The following is a 20,753-nucleotide window of genomic DNA, read 5'->3' as shown; positions in this document are numbered from 1 at the left end:
CCTGGGGTAAAAAAAAAAATGCGGTATAGGCTCCAGTTTGCATATGCTATAGTGTGTTAGGATAATAGTTTTTGTCCTCCTGCAGGTTGGATATCCATAGGTAATGATAAACATGCGAACGACGGATCAAATGATACAACGCTGTTGTTAGAAATTCATGGAAATTGAGAGGTGTAAATCTCGGAGGTAGAAAAGAAATCACGGATATTCCGCGAATTCGCGGAAAAAGCTCATGCCTGGAATATATAGAGATGACAATTTTGACAAAGTTGAAAAGAATTCAGATCTTCATTATTGGAAATACATCACAGTAGAAATACTTTTCGATAACTACAGCAAATCTTGGGGATTTATTGCAAAATGTACTTTGGGAATTGGACATTGAGAGCAAGTGTGGACTTGAACCGGTTACATAAAAGGAGATCATCAGTTTTGTGAGAATAATAATATGAAGCCTATTTTCTGATAGCTTTATATCATAGTACAGTGAGTAATAGCTTATTATTTATGGCCACCTCCTCCTCCTCCTGCTTTGTCTTCCAGTTGGATCAATCCTATTGATGACTGTTAATTCAAGTAGATTATAGGGAAGTGTCCCATAGAAACGTGTCAGCCAAAAAAGGCTGCTTCTGTCAATATAATGTCATAGACCTTCAGAAAAGCACATTTCTTAAAAATGGTTATTTCCTTCATGGATATTTGACTAAAGTTTGGTTGCCAATAATACATGAGACAAATTAAATCATTATTAAACCATAAAATTGCTTTTCTTACCTTGGGACTGATGACAGGAGCCATTTCTTGCATCGACATTATTCCATTGGATATCTCCAGGTCTATGCTACTGAGTACAGCCTGCACATTGAATGGTCCCTCTAACCTATCCGATAGGCTAGACATGGCAGCTGAAATATGGAAATGAGATATGAATAATCATTAAATCATAGAGAAATAGTACAGATGATGTATAGTTGATGTATAGATGTATAGATGATGTTGTATAGATGTTGTATAGATGTTGTATAGATGTATAGATGTTGTATAGATGTTGTATAGATGTTGTATAGATGTATAGATGATGTATAGATGATGTTACTAAGTACAGTCTGCACATTGAATAGTCCCCCTAACCTATCTGATAGTTTATACATGGCATCTGAATATGGAAATAAGATATGAATAAACATTAAATCATAAAGAAATACAGCCAGTAGGGACAATTTCCTAATGCTAATACTGTACTCCAATATTATTCTTCAAAGCACTGGTAGTATCAGTACAAACAGTTCCTAACCTTGATCTGATAGAAACATGATATTCATACTGCTCGTACTGACAATACGAGTGCTCTGAAGCGGGACGTGACACTACAGTGTAGAAAAATTTGTCCCAAACTGGGTGAGAAATATGACAGATGATCTCCAGGTCTATGTTACTTAGTACAGCCTGCACATTGAATGATCCCTCTAACCTATCCGATAGGATAGACATGGCATCTGAATATGGAAATGAGATATGAATAATCATGAAATCATAAAGAAATAGCAAAGATGATCGCCAGGTCTACGTAACTAAGTACAGGCTGTACACTGAGTGGTCATTCTAACCTATCAAACAGCATCTCCCAAAGTTCTATATAAAGTGCATTCAAATTTGTTAAGGGCTAACCATTAGGGGAGCATGTCTCGTACAGACACGATTTGATTCAAAGTTTTATGTACAGCGACTTCCCCTCCTCCCAGTGATTTCAGATTTTGAGAGAACTTCCCCTTAGGTAAACAATTGATAAAAACTCTGGAAATTCATCGTAGTCCTCGAATACCAATTACTGATACATTCAAAGCCATCTATGACAGCTGGCAACTTCATTAGCCTTTCATCACACGGCCTACACTGCTTTGATCTTCCTTTGACCTTTGAACCCGTGAAAAAGTATAAGAATGCATGACGATGACCCATTGCAGGTATGACACCAGTGGATGGACATCTCCCTAAGCTACATCCATGGTTTATCCAAACCATTGATAACAAAGAGAAAACCTAAGTTATGTGGGTTATTAGCAAAGATCAAGTATCGGTTGTCGTCATCGTCATCGCAATCCAGAGACATGAATCACTGGAATGACGTCCCTACGGATCACATGGAGGGCAGATTGGAGACGAAGGAGATCATCCCTCCCATGTGTAGGGAAAGAAAAAACTTTTGTTACTTTTAAAGTGATCCTACCAAGTTTGTGTTATTTTGCAGGATGTCACAAACTTTATATTTTCATTTGAAATGTATCTTTTTGATATATATATTTCTTTGCATTATTTTTTTAATTGTTGAAAAGCAAAAAAAAAAAAAAATCTCTGGTTGTAATGTTTCTATTGTTTACTATCCTTTTTGAGACCCCCCTCGCTCCCTCTACCCTCCCTCCATTAACCAATTGTCTGACCAGAAAGTACAGTTCATGGAAAGTATTGAACCTGTCTGCCCTGTTACAAAATCGATGACAGTATATCCTAATACTAAATAGTATGTTAAAGGTATTTATGCCAAACACATATATTGATGTGCATGAGTGTTTCAGTCACAGGAAAGGGAGACCTTCAACCACACACAGAATGTGTTTATATTATACTATGTTTACCCCCCTGAAATGACACCCATAGAAACTGGTATCCAGATATATTAGTCTGTAATAAACACCTGAATGCAACTGAAAGTACCCTGACCCTCTCAATGTCAATGTTTAGTACTTCATTCCCTTCCTAACGACTTTCGCTTCAAGTAACGCACCATCTGTCTATTATTCATAGCCTGCGTGAGTGGCAACAGTTGGCATACTGCCCTCACTTCCTTCTCCTCCCCCTAAGTCGAAAAATCCCAGAGTATGTCCTGTGACTCTCTCTGGGAATCTTCATGCGAATCAAGACGACACGAGTCATACACGCTGAAGACGACCAAAACTTGGGTTGGAAATATTCTGATAGGAATACATAAAATTTATACTCTGAAAATGAGATGAATAACACCTTACCGACATATTTATACCACTCTTGTTGTAGTTCAACCTCACTGGACAGACATCCCTTCATGACGTTCTGACAGAACGAATAGCAGGGAGGAACCCAGGTGTGTCCATTACAGCTGGCACACTGTGACAGGCGGGTTAGAGCATCTTTACAAGACTGTGATGGATCCACCTATCAAATTTAAAAAAGAAGAAATAGAAAAAAGGCATTATGATATGAATATATGCAACCTTAAAGAAGAAATTGAACAGAGTAGATTTAATTAATGGTAAAGGAACAGAAGGTTGGAAGGCTTGGAAGTCTCGGGTATAGAAGGTTGGAAGGCAGAATTCAACATGACTACCAATTGAGACATGTTAACTTCTAAAACTTACCGGAAAGAATCAGAGTATTCCTACTTCCAGCAAAAAACCAAACAAAGATCCTAGAAAACCGATCCGATCGACTTTAGTAGAAATTAAATCCACATAAAAAAATGTTGTAGACACTTTGGGTGGTAGAATGAGAAGGAAGGAAGGGCATTGACCGGAGTGGTGCGGCCACAGAGGGCGCATAGTGTTAAAAGGTTACCAGTTCATTCTAGCCACGGTAGAACAAGACTGCTAAGGTTGTGGGCAGACAGGTAAGAGAGGAATAAAGTAAATCTGATGGAGACTGAACATACGGTACTGTAGACGGAGTGTAACATTCAGTGATGAGCCTTGGGTAAAAAAAAAATCACAGAACTTTGCAAAAATTGCAGTATAGGCTCCAGTTTGCATATGTTACAGTGTGTTAGGATAATAGTATTTGTCCCAGAGGTAGAAAAGAAATCACAAATATTCCGCGAATTCGCGGAAAAAGCTCATGCCTGACATTTTATACTCAAGTCTAGACAAACAACAGGGAGAGGTTCTTAAATCTCACAATTCAACGACCATGGAAGTTATTAGTTAGTTTTCATAACTGCTCAAATTGCTCAATAATACAATACCACTCCATGCCTTCATTTGTATGAATCTCATTAAAATGAAAACACAAAATAGTATATTGTACGATGCCATTGATAAAGTTCATAACAGGCCTACCATCAACTCTGTCTATAAATGCAATGGTCACCATATGCCCCCTCTCTCTGTAACGTCATTCCATTATAAAAATTGTCTGCACGCCCCCGCCTGTATATTTGACCAGGGTATAAACATCACATAGCAACCAGCTAGTATACATGCTGTTTGACTAAGGAAGAGTTAGATATATATATATATAGCACTTTGTTTACACTTTTGAGATAACATTCATCAATAAATTTAAGGATGCTAAGATCATGTAAATCACATGATCTGGTTCTAATCAAACGTTGTTTGATTGCTTTATAGACACATGCAAGAATTTTCACGAGATCAGATCCGAGTTAAAACAAAAAAAGAAACAGAGGAAAGAAAGAGAGTGTGCCGAGTTTGAAACACTGCCTTTCTTCGTGTGATTATTTCAAATCCCAGAAAACAGTTTTCGACTGCTTTATATCGTAGCTGAAAACTGTATGCAATGTTGAATTCCAAGCCTTTAGATAACAACAATTTCGAGATGCATGCAGACAGGACAGAGTCAATATTGACTTTCCAAGATGTGACATTACATGGCGGCATTCATAAAATTGCTCGATCTCAAATTTACGGGAACACCACCGGCCCGACACGACATTTCATTTTGTTGATGTACCCGATCCGATGACATCACTTCCAACTGTGTTCTTGATAGCTCCCGCACTTTTAAGTTAAATGTATAAATACTTGAGCTACTAAACATTACATCAATGTTTGTTAATCAAACCCACAGAGAAAACCTAGTGATAGACGTAAAACCATACATCAGACCATGGAGCTATTCCTGATAATGGTAATAGCTCCATGATCAGACAAACAAGCATGGATATCAATGTGAGAGGCAAGTCAAAAAAAAAAAAATTTGCAATATGAAAACACTTGGGAGATATTATTGTTAGGGATAGCACAAAGATACAGATTGTGTTAATGTAATCTAAACTCAGCTATTTAAAGCTGTAAATTGATTTAGTTATACTGCAATGTGAGTTACGAGTTACATGACATTCCACTTCTCGCTCATTAACATGACGCGGAGGGAGTATGGTGAAGTATGACGGAATGAATATGTAAGAATGATATGGAGTACAATGATCTATACTATACCGTACAAGTTCATGCTGAGTATTATTATATGATATGGGAGTATGGCAGAAAGTATTACTAATGCATGCTATTATCTATAGAATATATAAGTATAATATTCTATACATAATAACCTATACCATACAAGTTCATATGAAGAGATTTATTTTGTATGATGTGGAGTATGGTGAAGTACATGGCACAAACTATCACACGCAATGTACTGATGTAATGTTAATGTAAAATGGTGTATGAAAATGAATATGTAAGAATGATATGGAGTATAATGATCTATACTATACCATACAAGTTCATATGAAGAGATTTATTTGGTATGATATGGAGTATGGTGAAGTATGGCACAAACAATCACACACAATGTACTGATGTTAATGTTAATGTAAAATGGTGCTTGGAAGTAACAGTCTGCTCAAACAGCACCAGTCCCTTATATTTTAATACCCTTACAATCTTCCAATGTTTGTTTATGACTTGTTTGTTTCAGTTTGCTTTAGTTCTTTGATCAAACATCCTTACATGAATACAATGCTCTAATCATTATATACTTTAATGTTTACCGTTTTTTTTATAAACCATGCCAAAAGTAAACAATCTTTGCCACAGATGTAGGCCTTATGCTCCTTTTAAACGACATCTATATCACTTTTATTATCGCCAAATACAAACCCCTGATTAACCTGCTCTCTGAATATGGTGAGTACGTTGCACAATAATTCATATCATCAAACAGCTCATGAAGGAAAGAGAACAGAAAAAATCCACTAAACTACCAAGCAATAACAATTACCTACTGATTTTTATCAACCTCTAGAGATTAAATAAAACTATAGTTCCCTCAGGAACTGAAACACCCCGGCTGACTCATTTTCTATTCCGCAATTTTTTTTTTTTCCCCCACTTATTTTTTTTTCCGAGTATTCTCGGAGACGATGATTACGATAATAATACGAAGAAAATATACACGACTGTGCTATTAAGAAACAATGCAACTTTCCGTACGGTGAGTAAGAATCACCGACGACTAAAGGCGGGTGGCGACAGCCGCGGTTCCGAATTGTTTTGATGATGCACTTTTCCTTTTTCCCTCTCGGATTCTTCTCTGACTCACAGGTCATTATTCAACCAATTATACGGCCGCAGTGTGTATGTCAGGTTATATTCAGAGGTGAATTTTAGATGACAATCGAACTTGCTTTATAATATATATATATCGCATGGTTTTGTGCGAAAACCTCTAATACTACATGTGTGCACAAACAGACATCGACGAACAGTGGGTGTCACAGATCAATTATATAGTTACTATGCATGCATAAAGTGTACTTCTCTGTGAATATACATTTTGCACTAAAATCACTTATATTGTTATAAATTTACGAAGGTACATTAATGTATTTTTTAGTAAACACGGCTTGAAATTATGAAGATTTGAATAGGAAAAAGTTTCTTTTTTAAATAGGCAGCAGTTTTGACTGGACTCAAGAAATGGGGGAAACAAATTTAGGTTTAGGTTGTAATGTGAGTTTTGAGAATGGGAGGAATAATAAAAGGGGTGTTGGAGAAGAGTGGCTAGTGGGAGAAGGGGGATTATCTGATACCTGGAGTTAAATTTAAGAATTTGTTCCATATAATGTGGGTTAAATAAATGAACCCAATTACATGTTCTTAAGGAATAAATGCTAGTTCTTGGGTTTATTTTATAGCATTTCCATATATCCGGATATCAAGGTCGGGGGGGGGGGTAGTGGGGGTGCAGTGCTAAAATGTAACCAACTTTTGAAGGCTAGGTAGAGTAGTAGGTAGAGTGCAGAAGTAGATTAGAGAAAGGTAAGAGAGAGGAGTGAAGTTAATCTTCAGATTAATATTTTGTCTCAACAGGGAGCAAAGATAAGAACCTTGAAATGAGCTCAGTTGTACTTTCTAGCAGAGGTTCTTTGAACACTTGACACTCGCGATGGGAGTTGTTTCTGGTCACAGCAGAGTGACTACTGCTGTATGTAATGACAGTAATGTTCTAGGTAATGGAATACTTAGCTATGATAGTTAGTGTGTGTAATGTGCCAACAAATTTTTGATAAAAATGAAGTTCAATCAAAGGAGTGTTTGCAATGGATCATAAATTTTCAACCTTGGTAAAATTTTTATTTTTAGGTCAGACTCAGTACATAGTGTATATGATATATGTTCAGTATCTTCACTACAACGATTGCATAGAGGATGTACAACACAGTTTCAAAACCCATTCATTGGGGGGGGGGGTGCAACACCTGCAAGAATGTTTCCAGTTGGTATAGGCTAGGTAGATTGGAGTGCATATGTATTAGAGATAGGTAAGTGAGGAAGTAAAGTAATTTATATTAAATATTTAAAGACTTTCAACTGAGTTATTGAAGGCTTTAGAAAAGAGACCAAATTTATTACTACTCTGGCATGACGAATTACTGCAACGTTTTGTTTGAATTTTTTTTTTTTTGAGAATGGACATATCTTGAAATATTTTAGAAGAATGGTACTGTATTGCCCACCTGCTTTAAGAATGTACCTATATACAACATATATGTTTACAAAATTAAATGAGAAACAGACACCTGAACTACCACAGAATATGTTACACTCTGAATTGTCACATTGCGAACATTCAACATTTCACCTAACTTTGCTTTCTTGATAATTGAGCAAAATTTTGCAACTCAAGAAAGTGTGTCATACTTTTTGGTCGAGCACCATGCTAATCTTAAAATCCTTATACACACAAGTAACCTTTAAGATTGAGACAACAGAAATTGATGTGGGTGAGATAGGAGGGGTGGGGTGGGGGGGGAGAGGGGAAGGGGAAAAGGATGATCAACTACTGGTTGGATATATCAGAGGTACTGTCATCATTATGTAGACAGGCACAGCAGGAGTGCATGGCTCTATTCAAACCCGAAAGAAAGGAATGTGGACAAGTCACTCACTCCTACACTGTTGTTTCAAATATCACTCAATTTACGCACACCACCCCATGTCGTCGTACTCATTACTCTCTCGATTGAAGACAACGTGTCCAGTTCTGTAAATTTGGGTCAAACTCTTTCAGGACTACTTGATGATGTGTTTTAATTGAAATAGATTGGCATTTGAGGAGAAGATGTTGGACTCAACTTGTAGCTGCCAAGTTGTACACCTGAGAATGCTAGCCAATTTATTATGTGACATCGCAAATCTATACTCAAAATTACCCACAGTGCACCTCACAATTTTTTTTCGAGTGAAGTCATATTTGACAGGGTTCCTGCATAGGTCGGTCGTTGCGTAACATACTGGTACATGCGTGCCGTAGAACTGCAGAGAATTTTGAGAGACTTGTTGGCAAGAAGCTGGAACAAACCATCCAACTTGTTTACACAGTTGAAAAGCAGTCTCTGGTGTCAAAACATGTTGCAATGAATTTCCAAAACAACCCTGACAAGAATGGCCTAAAGGCAGAAGATAAAAGTGCTGATATGCATGATTTACGAGAGGGGTGGAAAGGAGAGAGGGAGGGTAGAAAAAGGGTAGGGGGAGGGGTAGGGGAAGGAGCATGATCCTCGGGACTGGTAGGGCCTGATGTACCATCGACAGAGTCAATGTTAAATGTTAAACCATTAATTAATCAGAGATAGCAAATAGCGAGTCACTTATTTGAGATATTTAGATATTTGATCTTTGATTGCACCATCTCAAATTTACATATATCACAAACCTACTGTACTATTAACTGACTTGGACAATTGCCAGTTATCTTATCTTATCTTTTTATCTTCATAACAATACTCATTTTCAATGTTGTAACACAAACTAGTAACCTTTAACACCATACGATCCACCTTTCTACTTGACCTTTGACCTCACATAGCCCACTTTCATCCAAACCCATAGTCCACACATACAGTTACAGTAGCTTGATATAATATTTCCCAAATGGTGTAAGAAGATGGAAGGGAGAGTGTTGGATGCATCGAATCGACAGAACTTGAGTAGACGCTAGGGCAAAACTAGATGATTTAAGTGTTCCATGGTAGAGGAGACATGAAGGGTAGGACGTGGGAATAACTCCAAAACAGAGAAACCAATTTCAGTGAACAGCTGGGACTTAATGTACTACTTACTTATCTACTCAAACTCATTAGAAAAGTGATTCATACTACATGGTATCAGCTGTTGCTGTTAACATGGAAACCTAGGGCAGGAGTCGCTCTTAACCAAACAGTCCCCGAAAACCCTCACTTAAAACAAGAAAAGGATACTTATCAGGCTGTTGAAAGACTGTAAACTCCTTATCAATCCAAGGGGAGAAAATTTCTGAACCCTGGGTTACCAAGCAGGGACGAAATCCGAATGGAGGAAAATCCACTCGAAAATGACGTGTTTGAGACTTTGAATGGTAGAATGATAAGGAAGGGCAATGACTAGAGGGGCCGGTCATAGAGGGCGCACAGTGTTAAAAGGCTACCAGGACATTCTAGGCACGGTATAACGTGGTGCTAAGGTTGTGAGGAGACAGGTAAGCGAGGAGCGAAGTAATTACAGCATCACCCAATGCACAGTTAATTAATTTCTAAATGCTATTTTCCACCTTTAGGTAACTTTTCCAACTATGTACTTACTGTTATGTGACATCTACCACTAGCCAAGTTCTCATAATTATCATTATCATCATTGATCATCATCAACATCATCATTCTCAAATATCACAAACACTGCCAACTTTTTTGGCTTCAATGAGATTGTAAATAGCATGATCATATATTTTGTATAGCCTAAAGTAGGACTTTTGCTCGTATTGCTCAGTTATTGGGCAATTTAAAAAGAGAGACTAGGCTGAGAGTGCACTTCTGTAAACAAACTGACAGCCAAGGTCAAGAGGTCAACACCCACAGGCTCTCCAGAGAGTTCTGACCACCAATTTCCAGATCTCTGTTGTTATGAGTATTATTATTATTGTTATTACTTTGAAGTCTGTTCAAACTTGGAATTCCTGGGAGGAACTGCTCTACTACTATCAGCCAGTGGTTAATTAAACCACAACAGTACACCAATGGTATGATTTTGTAAGTCTGTGCATGGCATTACTACAATGTGGTTGCCTTCATTATTGGAAGTAATCAGGTCCAAACTGTTCAAATTAAGACATCCTTAAAGTAGTATAAAGTACATATCAGAGGATACAATAATGGTATGCTTTATATACAGTACATGGCATTCCTATAATTTTGGGTTTGCTTTGATGGCTAGAAGCTCAAGCAGTTCTAACCTTTTCCAATTAAGATACCCTTAAAGCAATATATATGTATCAGAGGGTACACTGATGGTGCGCTTAATATCACTCTAGTTAGCATATTAAAAATAATTTGAGGTTGTGTCAACTTCTATACATATATAAAACCATGTTATGCATATTTTTATTTGTACAGTGCTTTAAATTGGCCACCCATACAGTAGTATGTGTTTTTTTTTTGGCTAAGCTAAAATAACTTGCAGGACCACTATCAACAATATTATTCAATGATATACATGTGGCAATGAATCTGTTAAAACCTAGAAACAAGCAAATCAATTATCTAAAGAAACAGCTTCAAACTTAAAGGGGAGACCTGGCAAGAGGAAAAAGAAGACGAAAAAGATGAAATCCACACACAAAACGTACGTCTAGGCACTTTGGGTGGTAGAATATGAAGGAAGGGTTATTGACCGGACACAGAGGTCCAGACACAGTGTTAAAAGGTTACCAGTTCTGCCTAGGTACGGTAGAACGAGAGTGCCAAGGTTGTGGGGAGACAAGTTAGCGAGGAACGAAGTAACTCTGGGAGCACTGTACAATGAGGTCAGAGGCTGATGAAAGTGATTTAAAGACAACTTTTGACACAACTCAACATGCAACATTGGGGTACCATGACTATCAATTCCTCACCCCCATGCCCAATGACTGGCAATGCTTCATATTAATCAAAGATGAAATACCTATGTATATCTATTTTTTTTTAAGTAACTCTCCATTGAATTCACTCTGTCCCTCACCCCCCCCCCCAATCTCCCACTGCCACATTTACAAGGAGGAAGAGAATTTTGTGTTCAACCATCCGTGAATTATGACATATTTCATTATCGATCATTTCCGTTTTACAAATCATCATTTTTGTTTATCACCTTATGCCACCCCTCACTCCACCCCCATCTTTTTGACACCTCTCCTAGCTGCAGCGATATGAGGTATTTAAATCACCAAAGAAGTGCGATAGGTTAGAAAAGAACAAACTCTATGAACCACAGGCGTCGTTGTAACATCAGTAACGTGGCTGTTAAATTTATATTACATCCTTAGCGCTGAAACATTCAGTAACTTGGCTGTTAAATTTGTATTCCCTGCTTAATGTACAAGCCGTTTTTACGAGTAATTCCTGTTGATAATTTACGTACAAGTCATCTAGACATATGCTTGAGAATGGTTTTTAAGTGTCAGAATGAGGCGGCTTTCTCGATCAATGACACATGAAATATGTACGCATAATTTGTGAAATGGGTATGCACATATTAAACCAGTTTTCTTTATATCTGGGGAAATTTTTCATTGCTTCTTATAAACTTTATTCTAAAATCAGTAATCACAATGCATTTTATGAGTTCTAGCAAAAGTTAAATATTTTCAAATTATGAGGAAAGTCTCCATATTGCAAATTTCTGTTAAAGCCATTTTGTAAGTGTTTAATACTATTATTACACCTAATTCTCAAGTCACAATGCATTTTATTAACTTATTAACTGAGTTAATACTAACTTATTAACTGAGTTAATACTAAATCATTAACTGTGTTAACTAACAAAGTTACATATTCTCAAATTATGAATTACCAAATTTCTGTCAATGTCGTTTGTAAAGTCAATAATAACTGTTATATATCATGTCTTGGATGACAACATTTTCAGAATTAAATGGGTCTGCTTCATCTTGATCTTTGACCAAGATAATCTTTGATGATGTCATTAATAGTGTGATTAACTATTTTTAATAAAATCCTCAGTGGATTTGGTAAACCTCAATAAAAATTATTAAACTTAATCTGGTGTAGAAAAATTTGTTCGAAAGGGACTGTTTTACTTGCAAATCTTTGAAGTTTACCATCAAAAGAGTCATGTCTATCTAGTAGATAGGCTCACAGTGCTTAAAGTACCACAACTATGCTGAGCCTACACCTGTATCCTAACAAGACAATCATTATGATTAAGATCTTCCATTAGCTTACTAAAAATAGCATACTTGTAGTCAACACCAACAGCTCAAAACCAGAATATATTTGAAAAAGTATTTGAACCTAAGAGCATGCTACAACTCAATTGGTATGTTTTTCACAGAGGTAATGTAATTAATCACCGAGCTCTAATACTCTTTTTTAAGTTTCCGGAAGGCTTTCATTTTGTCAGCGGCAGCAGATTTGTGGGGGAATGCAATTAGCTCCAACCCAATCCTAGAGCGATGTATAAATGAGATGACAACCTTAAAGGAGAAGTCGATTCTCATTGGTTGAAGAACGCTTTGAAATAAAGTTCTTAGGAAGAGGAAGTTGAATGGATGGACCAGGAAATTTGCCCCCCCCCCCTCCCAAAAAAAAAAGAATGGGCAAACATACAACAATGCTAAACAGTGCTTCAATACCAACCTCATCTGAACCATGATGCAATACCCAATATAGTCTAGTTTCACAATGAGGTCACACTGATACCAAACGTTGATAAATCTGAATGGTATCCATGGCAACAATTTGATCATTTATTATTACCATATTTCTTAATGAATACAAAACTGTACCCTTAGTATAAACTGTACTGTATTTAATCCTTTCACAGACTTACCCCAACGTTTTCAAAGGCGTGCACGACAACATAACAGCACAATTATTTGCTGGTTGAAGATGCATGGAGTGGTATACGCTGTGTTGAGTGTATTGGTGAGCATCTCCCATTAATTACCTGTCTACTGTTTCCGGGGTTTTGGGAATTCGCAAACAACCAATGCCAAATCTTAATTTTTTGTCTACTGTACAAATGTCAGTTTTCACTTCAGTCACTATTCACCAAATATGTTCCAAAGCTGAAAGCACCTTTTTTGTTACGATTGATGAAACATTCGTAATTTCATACCCGTCCTCTTCCAACTCACCTCCTGGTCGGAGTGAGAGTGTCAAGCAGGGAGAAAGACATGTTAGTTTGGATACCTTAGGTGCCATTGTACAGAGGAGACAGGAAATTGTAACACTACAGGGAATATTTTTGCTCCAGTTACCATCTAAATTTACTCGTTTTTGCTTTCATTCTTTCCATCAATTCTTTACATCTATCCTTCATGTTCATTCGCTATCTATGATTTGGGTGACGATGAAGAAGGCTTTCTTTCCGATGCGACCGGCCTTAATGATGCCCTGGCAACCATCTTCTGTAAATAGGCTTGACATACATTGCTTCCTGCTATATACAGAAATTCAGTTTTGGTAATCCCTTGTTTTTTTTCTTTTGGTTTTTGAAGTTTTAAGTTGAAAATTGAATCAAATCACATCAAGGCTTCAAGTTTTCAACACAAGGTAGTAGAATTTTTATTAGAAAGAAGTTTGGAAAAAATTGATGGGATGAGATTAAATTACTCAGAGAGAGAGAGAGAGAAGCTTACACGGGAATGGAAGGGAATTATCTTCAAGTCGTAGAGCAGTTAAGAAAATGTGTAGGCTTGGACTGACAAATTTATATCATCCCCATGGAGGATCTACAGTACGATATAATACAACGGTTTCTTCCGCATCTGCTCGCTAGAGAGATGGGAAAGCGCAATTTCTAGACGAGAGGCGAGGTTAGAGAGGGTAAATATAGTTTATACAATGGTGTTGGTAGACTTAACAGCAACTTCACCCAAAATACTAAAACGCTTTAATGAAACAAGTTCTTTCAAAGCCTGGTAGTAAAAATTCTGGAGTTAAAAAATAACAGAACAATATTCAGCCTAAATTTTTAAAAGTAAACAAACATGTACACTGTCGGAAAATTTGCAAATCATCGTTGCATTTCTACATCAAGTGTCAAGTTTGAACGAACATCCGGCCGTCGGCTAAGATCTCAACCTTACATATACAGAGAAACAAAATGTTTGTGGACGACAAGGTTTGTACATACGTGCTGACACATTTTTCAGCAACGATTCGTGCCACCTCGATTCATTGCTTGCTGAATGTAACCAACTGTTCACATATGATGTACATGAGCTAATAATGTTTTAGGATTCAAGATTCTGAGTCTTCGTCTGTCATAATTCTAGGAATAACTACTGCCTCGGTTCACTGTCAAGCACGGTTCCTTCTACTACCGAACTTCTCTCTATCTCCGTCCGTCATACTTCTACGTCCAACGAAGACGTTCGGGTGACCCCAGGGAATTATTTATTCTATATTGCATCGCAAAAAAATGCTATGCAAAACTGGTCAGATTGACACACAAGTGCAAAGATGTACTACATATGTAAGCAACTGTTGTACATAGGAACCACAGCATGTTATATGTAGAAAACAGGGATGTGCCTGTGGTAAAGTAAAAAAAAATCAAGAAACTTTGCAAAAATTACGGTATAGGCTCCAGTTTGTGTATGCTACAGTGTGTTAGGATAATAGTTTTTGAGTGAGAAAAGAAATCACTGATATTCCACAAATTCGTGGATAAAGCTCATGCCTAAGAAATGGTTCAGAACCTTCAAAATTCCTACACAAACTTTAACAGTAAATTATTCCGTGTCCCCCCTCCTTCCACTCTCCCCCCACCCCCCATTTCTATTTGTTTCTTATCATTATTTTACGTATATTATCATATATCCCTTTAAGGAATTGACACTGCATGCCACACATACTTGGTTAGTTCACTGCTGCTGCTGCAGTAGTAGAGACACCAAGCTGTGGCTATGGCGATGAATGGTAGATTACCTTTCCCACTGCTGGATGTTAATCAACAACAGTCCAGAAGGACCAACTCCAGGTGACTAGTACTACAGACTAAGTCAGTGCTGTTATTTTCGCTTCACTCAATCGTCTCTGAGTCCTCAAACTTCTCTTATACCAATAACTGGTCATGCCAAATACATATGTTGGGTTGTTTTCCATGGCAACCAGTAACCAGTCATTTTTTTAAAAACAGCAAAGTAGAGTTCAATTTCAATCCTTTCTTCGCATAATATAAGATCATCACAATTGATGTTTCACAAATTCTTCTTCTTCTTCTCTGAAATTTTGCAATTCACTGACATGGATGTGGGAAATCAGAAGAGATGTTTACTGGAATGGAACTTTGTATATACATACATAATGATGTAATCAGAGTGGTGCACAGACTACGCGAAGCAATATTTCAGTGAAGTTATTTAAGTCTTTACCTACAGACACTTTACTTTACTTTCGCTTCACGTGTCATAGTGCCATGTTCCTCATGATTGCTTTCGAAATGATCAATTCCAACCCCAATCATGTGCAGGTAGCTGGAAATTAGACAACTCACTTGCTTGACGATAACGACTTTTATAATAATAACAGCGGCTCATTAGGCTAAGCTCAGACTCATCAAACATCAATCCTATCTTCTTTTCCAGCCTCTTTTGATTGGGAGGAGAAAATATTACATTGGAAATGAGCAGGGTGACTTGCGTTCTGTCCCGTTTGTATTGCTACGTGGCAACCAGGAAGAGTGAAATAGGATTCATACACTGTAACACATGAATAACCTGGCAGAGATAGTTATGGCTATTGTAGTTTATATGGGCCATAAGTTATCCCTGGATAGTTCATAGCACTATATACGCAATCACCTGTTGTTTTCGCCCTCTGAAACACATACTAAGTCTTTTTAGGATGTTCTTTCCCTTTCATATTCTTCATAAACCATAAATGAATTAAGAAATCCTTGATTGAGCTTGTGTAAATATGCAGGAGAGGATAAAATCCCATAGTCTTAAAGTATAAGGATGCACAAGGAGACATGTCAGTGAGGAGTGAAGTAAATGTTTTTTCTCCGTACTTCATAATTTGAAGACAATGCCCTCCGGTGAGATGCTTATAAAGACAAAGCCTACTCTTAAGCAACATACAAACTAAACTAGTTGTCAAAAAAAAAAAAATTAATCATTACATTTTATTTCATGAATAATTACAAGAAACAATAAGCAAACCAAACACAAATTAACTTGTGAAAAAAAAAACACCTGTATGTCTTTAGAAATCACAGGGAATTTTCCAAATGTCATCAAATCCATCTATGCCTATAGTTAATTTTAAACCTGGATCTTGATTCAACAGTCGTATATATGCGCAGTCACGAATAGATGCTCGAAAACCACACAAACGAGCAGCAGCCACAGCTATGGCTTAAGTGGTCTACATGAGCAATATTTGTTAATTTTTTGTTTTTGCAGATAAACAACTGAACACTTAAAAAATACTGCACCAGTAATTCATGGCAAGCAAAGAACATGAGAATTTGCTGTGGATGTTCTTCTTTCTGTACGTGTGTCGAAGGGAGTCGACAGTGTTGTTGTGTGTTATAGTGATTATACAGTATATATACCACTGCAGGTATTGTAGGTGATGCATTAATTAGTCCTACTAAGATACATACTGTAGTTAATGCTATAGATTGGTGATGAACATACTGAATATGATGGTGAGCACTGTGCTGAACTACATGCAGTGATGACAGACTATATTATATTCTCCATGTACATCCCCGTCACCTTCCCCCCACACCATTCCCTCTCTCAACCCCCTGCCCCCCATCCCAACCCACCTCTAGCTCAAATGTGAAAGCAATACACACCGATTGACAGCCATCGACAGGAACGTTCGGTTTTGATTGATACTTTCTAAGTGGTAAGTAATGGTTAGTGGACTCGCTAACACCAATGTTCACGCATTCCCAATTTCCCAACACCATTCATACAGAGTTCAAGGAGAAAAAAAGAAAAGAAAAGGGGCTTGACAAAGTTGTATAGAGTCTAACAGTCAATACAGGGAAATGTCATAATGTAGTGCTGTGTATTTCCACAGAGTTCTAAGTATCTTCAGGAACTTTAAGATCAGTAAAACCTAAAACGTTAATGGTTGGAGTAGTAATGACCGACAACTTACCATACAAAAGCTTTTAACATTTAAAGTTCTCTCTCTACCCTCCCTCTCTCCCATCCCTCTCCCCTCCCCCCTCCTCTCTCTCACTTTGTCTCTTCTCCTACCTCTCCCCACTCCCAGGTCACCTCAATTCATCTTCCTCAGAGAACCTACAGCCCTATTTTCTATCAAGACAAATTTCCCTTGGTTTTCACTCTGGCAATGTTTTCTTGATTACAGATTGCCCTGCTTACATGTCTCCTCCATCTCTGTCTGCACTCTAGTCCTCCTCATTCAGCATTGTATAAAACTATATACCAGTATATATACTGAATAATGGGGGCTTGGATATATTGTTTGTGAATTATAGTACTACTACTACCTATACTGCTGCTACACACACTGTGACACACACCATTTCTTCTGAAATAAAAGCTGTGAGATGTACCACCCAAAAAGATAGAAGCCAATCTAAATACCACAGAAGCCTTAACAATATCTCTGCTAACAAAAAGATTAAAAACTATGGCAATAATTTTTTTTTTTTTTGGGGGGGGGGGGGAAGAATATTTTATGGCTAAATAAGAAAACCTGGAGTGTGGCAGTATAAATATATATGCAGTGCAAACAGTTTATATGTTACCAATCATAACCCAATTCATCAATCATACTGTTGACCTCATATTGGGGGACTTTTGACAGGTGGGCCAAATAAAGGGTGTCAACTTTGTCAGCTTATGGAGGGAACTGATGTTTATTCTTGGTTGCATGATGATAGTTTGGAAAAAACCTTAGAGCTATTAAATCCTGGAGGAATCTAGGACTACAGACAGTCTTTGCATGTTGGAGCTTTGAAGCAGGGGTATAGTTAGATCTATATATATACCTGGTTGCTAGTAACTACCAAGATATGGGCAAAATTAATGAAAAACTTTAGGAAGAGGTTGTAAGAGATGGCAGTCTGTCCCAATGACCACTAAGGTCATTATAAGGTCACAGAAGTAACAGACAAACAGACAGACAGACAGACAGATAGATAGATAGATAGATAGATAGATAGATAGATAGATAGATAGATAGATAGATAGATAGATAGATAGATAGATAGATAGATAGATAGATAGATAGATAGATAGATAGATAGATAGATAGATAGATAGATAGATAGATAGATAGATAGATAGATAGTTGAAAGACATATCTTGAAAGACCTCAAATACAAGCTTGCTAGATAGAGCCCTTGTTCCGGCATGCAACCATGCTCACAGTGAGCAATAATTCCGATTTGCGATTTACGGCCTCGTCTTTCGAAGAGTATGCCGATATAATGCTGCTTAATATCATCTCTCTTTGCAGTAGTTGAATGCCGTCCACGTCCCCCTTATAATTACCACTTACCGGTGGTTTTCCCGTGAGCTTACCACACGAGCGACTGTAGCAGCTAATGAGTGACACTTTTCCATTTTCTTCATTTATGTGGTGGGCCTTCTTGGTGACAGAAAAGGCTTCGAGAAACAAGTCGCTATTTCGGGATCTTAATTAGTTATGTCTGATTTCGCTGCATTATATCCTAGTCCCTTGGCAGCCACACAAACCGATAGCATCGCTATCGTACGATCGAGCACAGGTAGTGTAATAGATATATATATATATATGTGGATTTAGCGAGGTGGAAAGATCTGTTAGGATCACTTGTAGTACTCTTCACACATATAGACGTACTCTTACGACCAAAGATTCCCTATCAAACGATGATCTAGAAGATGATGCCTCGACTCACCGGTCAATAATTGGCATATTTGTCAAATAAAATTAAAATGTATGTTAACAATTTCAATCAATAACAATGTTTATTTACTCTAGAAAGCAGGTTGCAAGATGCATTTTGGGAATACGTCACTCAGATGTTAGAATGCAAAAGTTACTAAATAAAAAAATAAAAAACGGTTAAAATAAAAAAAGCATGATGATAAGGGATTCGATATTAACGGATATATTGCAGGGCTGCTATAGACACATTGGTTACGTCAAACGGCGAGGTAGTAAAACAAGAAATCACGTTTCCAAGCAGGTCATTGCTAAAAGGCGACCTGATTGATCTCTAGAATTTGAGAGTGCAGTAATACAACTTGATCTATGAAACCATGTCCTCTTTATCATATTTTATACATTGAGGTTGAAAAAAAAACACATGCAAATGTGCATATAGACCGAACTTGCAAGGAAGTTTTAACTAGGCTATTACTAGTTCTTTAAAGACAACTTGTGGAAGTGAGCCTAGTATATATCAATATATTCCACATTCATCTGCAACGTCACTTTATTTGTTTGGTAAGGATATATATTTAAAGATTTCTAGTTGTCCCTTGGACAACTAAACTAGGTCTTACATTTTGGCTGTCCAAATATAAACAATATTGGTTGTCTGAAAATTGTAGCAAAATAACAACAAGATGGCATTCCATGGAAGTTGCAGATCTCGTGGAAGTTGCAGATCTCAACTCTTATATGAATGGAAGGGATCTTACATTGAACTTTCAAAAATTTGCCTGATCATTCTCTATATATCATGTGGTTTAATGCCCTTTTCCAACATGTTGGCACGCAGTAAACCGGCAAAAAGCCATTTTTAGGTTTCTTGACCTTTGACATCATCAATCACTTAGGCATGAGTTTACATGGGCAGGCCACCTACCCACCAAGTTTGAATTTGATCGGACTAATGTTCTAGGAGGAGTTCGAGAGACACTTTTTCTGCTCACTAACACATTCACTCACACGTACCTTTCCTAACATTCCTGATGTAGGATAAAGTACAATATCTCATCTCCCTATACATTATATATGTAAGGAGATAAGATATTGAGTAATGACCAACCTGTACACTTTAGAAGAGTGTAGGTTGGTGATTAGAACACCAGCTTTGGGGTGATAGCAATTATCACTTTACCTATTTGGGGGAGGGGTGGCAGAGGGGTGGGGGGTAGGTCTTAATTATTTAGTTTAATACAATGCAATTTGAATTTGATGCAAACTTGTAAGTAGTTGTCTGCTGGACAATCTCCACAGCTTATCTGGTTATTGGTAGTCCAGGACTACCAAAATTTGCCTGTTTTGTTAAACTTCTACTCAAGTGTACATATTCCTAAGAACCCTACGCTTTGTTAGAATTGCCCAAAGTGAACTGATGTGAACCACCTTTATATACTGAGAGCATCAAAGGTAACTTTATGCAATATATGGGAGAAAAAGATAGACTAATACAGAGTCTAGTTACCCTAAAATTGAATAGAAAATAACAAACAAATTAACTATAACTAGAGCCAGCATGGTAGACTGTATCTCGCTTCAAGGCTTTTCACTTTTCCTGAGAATGTACAAGGGGAGAAGAGAGGGGTCTAGATTT

At 37.3% G+C, this 20,753-nt stretch overlaps 1 protein-coding gene across 1 annotated transcript in view; it reads right to left on the bottom strand.

Annotated features, from left to right (window-relative positions):
- Nucleotides 1-20,753, bottom strand: part of LOC139975038 (glypican-6-like) — a 93,017-nt gene that overhangs the window by 23,831 nt on the left and 48,433 nt on the right. Inside the window, exons 4-5 of the mRNA XM_071982647.1 lie at nt 3,024-3,189; nt 775-905 (exon numbers count right to left, since the gene is read on the bottom strand). Of these exons, the coding sequence (XP_071838748.1) occupies nt 775-905; nt 3,024-3,189 (297 nt within the window). The remainder of the gene's footprint in view (nt 1-774; nt 906-3,023; nt 3,190-20,753) is intronic.

The sequence above is a fragment of the Apostichopus japonicus genome, chromosome 10 (assembly GCF_037975245.1).
Source record: "Apostichopus japonicus isolate 1M-3 chromosome 10, ASM3797524v1, whole genome shotgun sequence".
Taxonomy (NCBI): domain Eukaryota; kingdom Metazoa; phylum Echinodermata; class Holothuroidea; order Aspidochirotida; family Stichopodidae; genus Apostichopus; species Apostichopus japonicus.
This window is presented reverse-complemented; position numbering and strand designations above follow the sequence as displayed.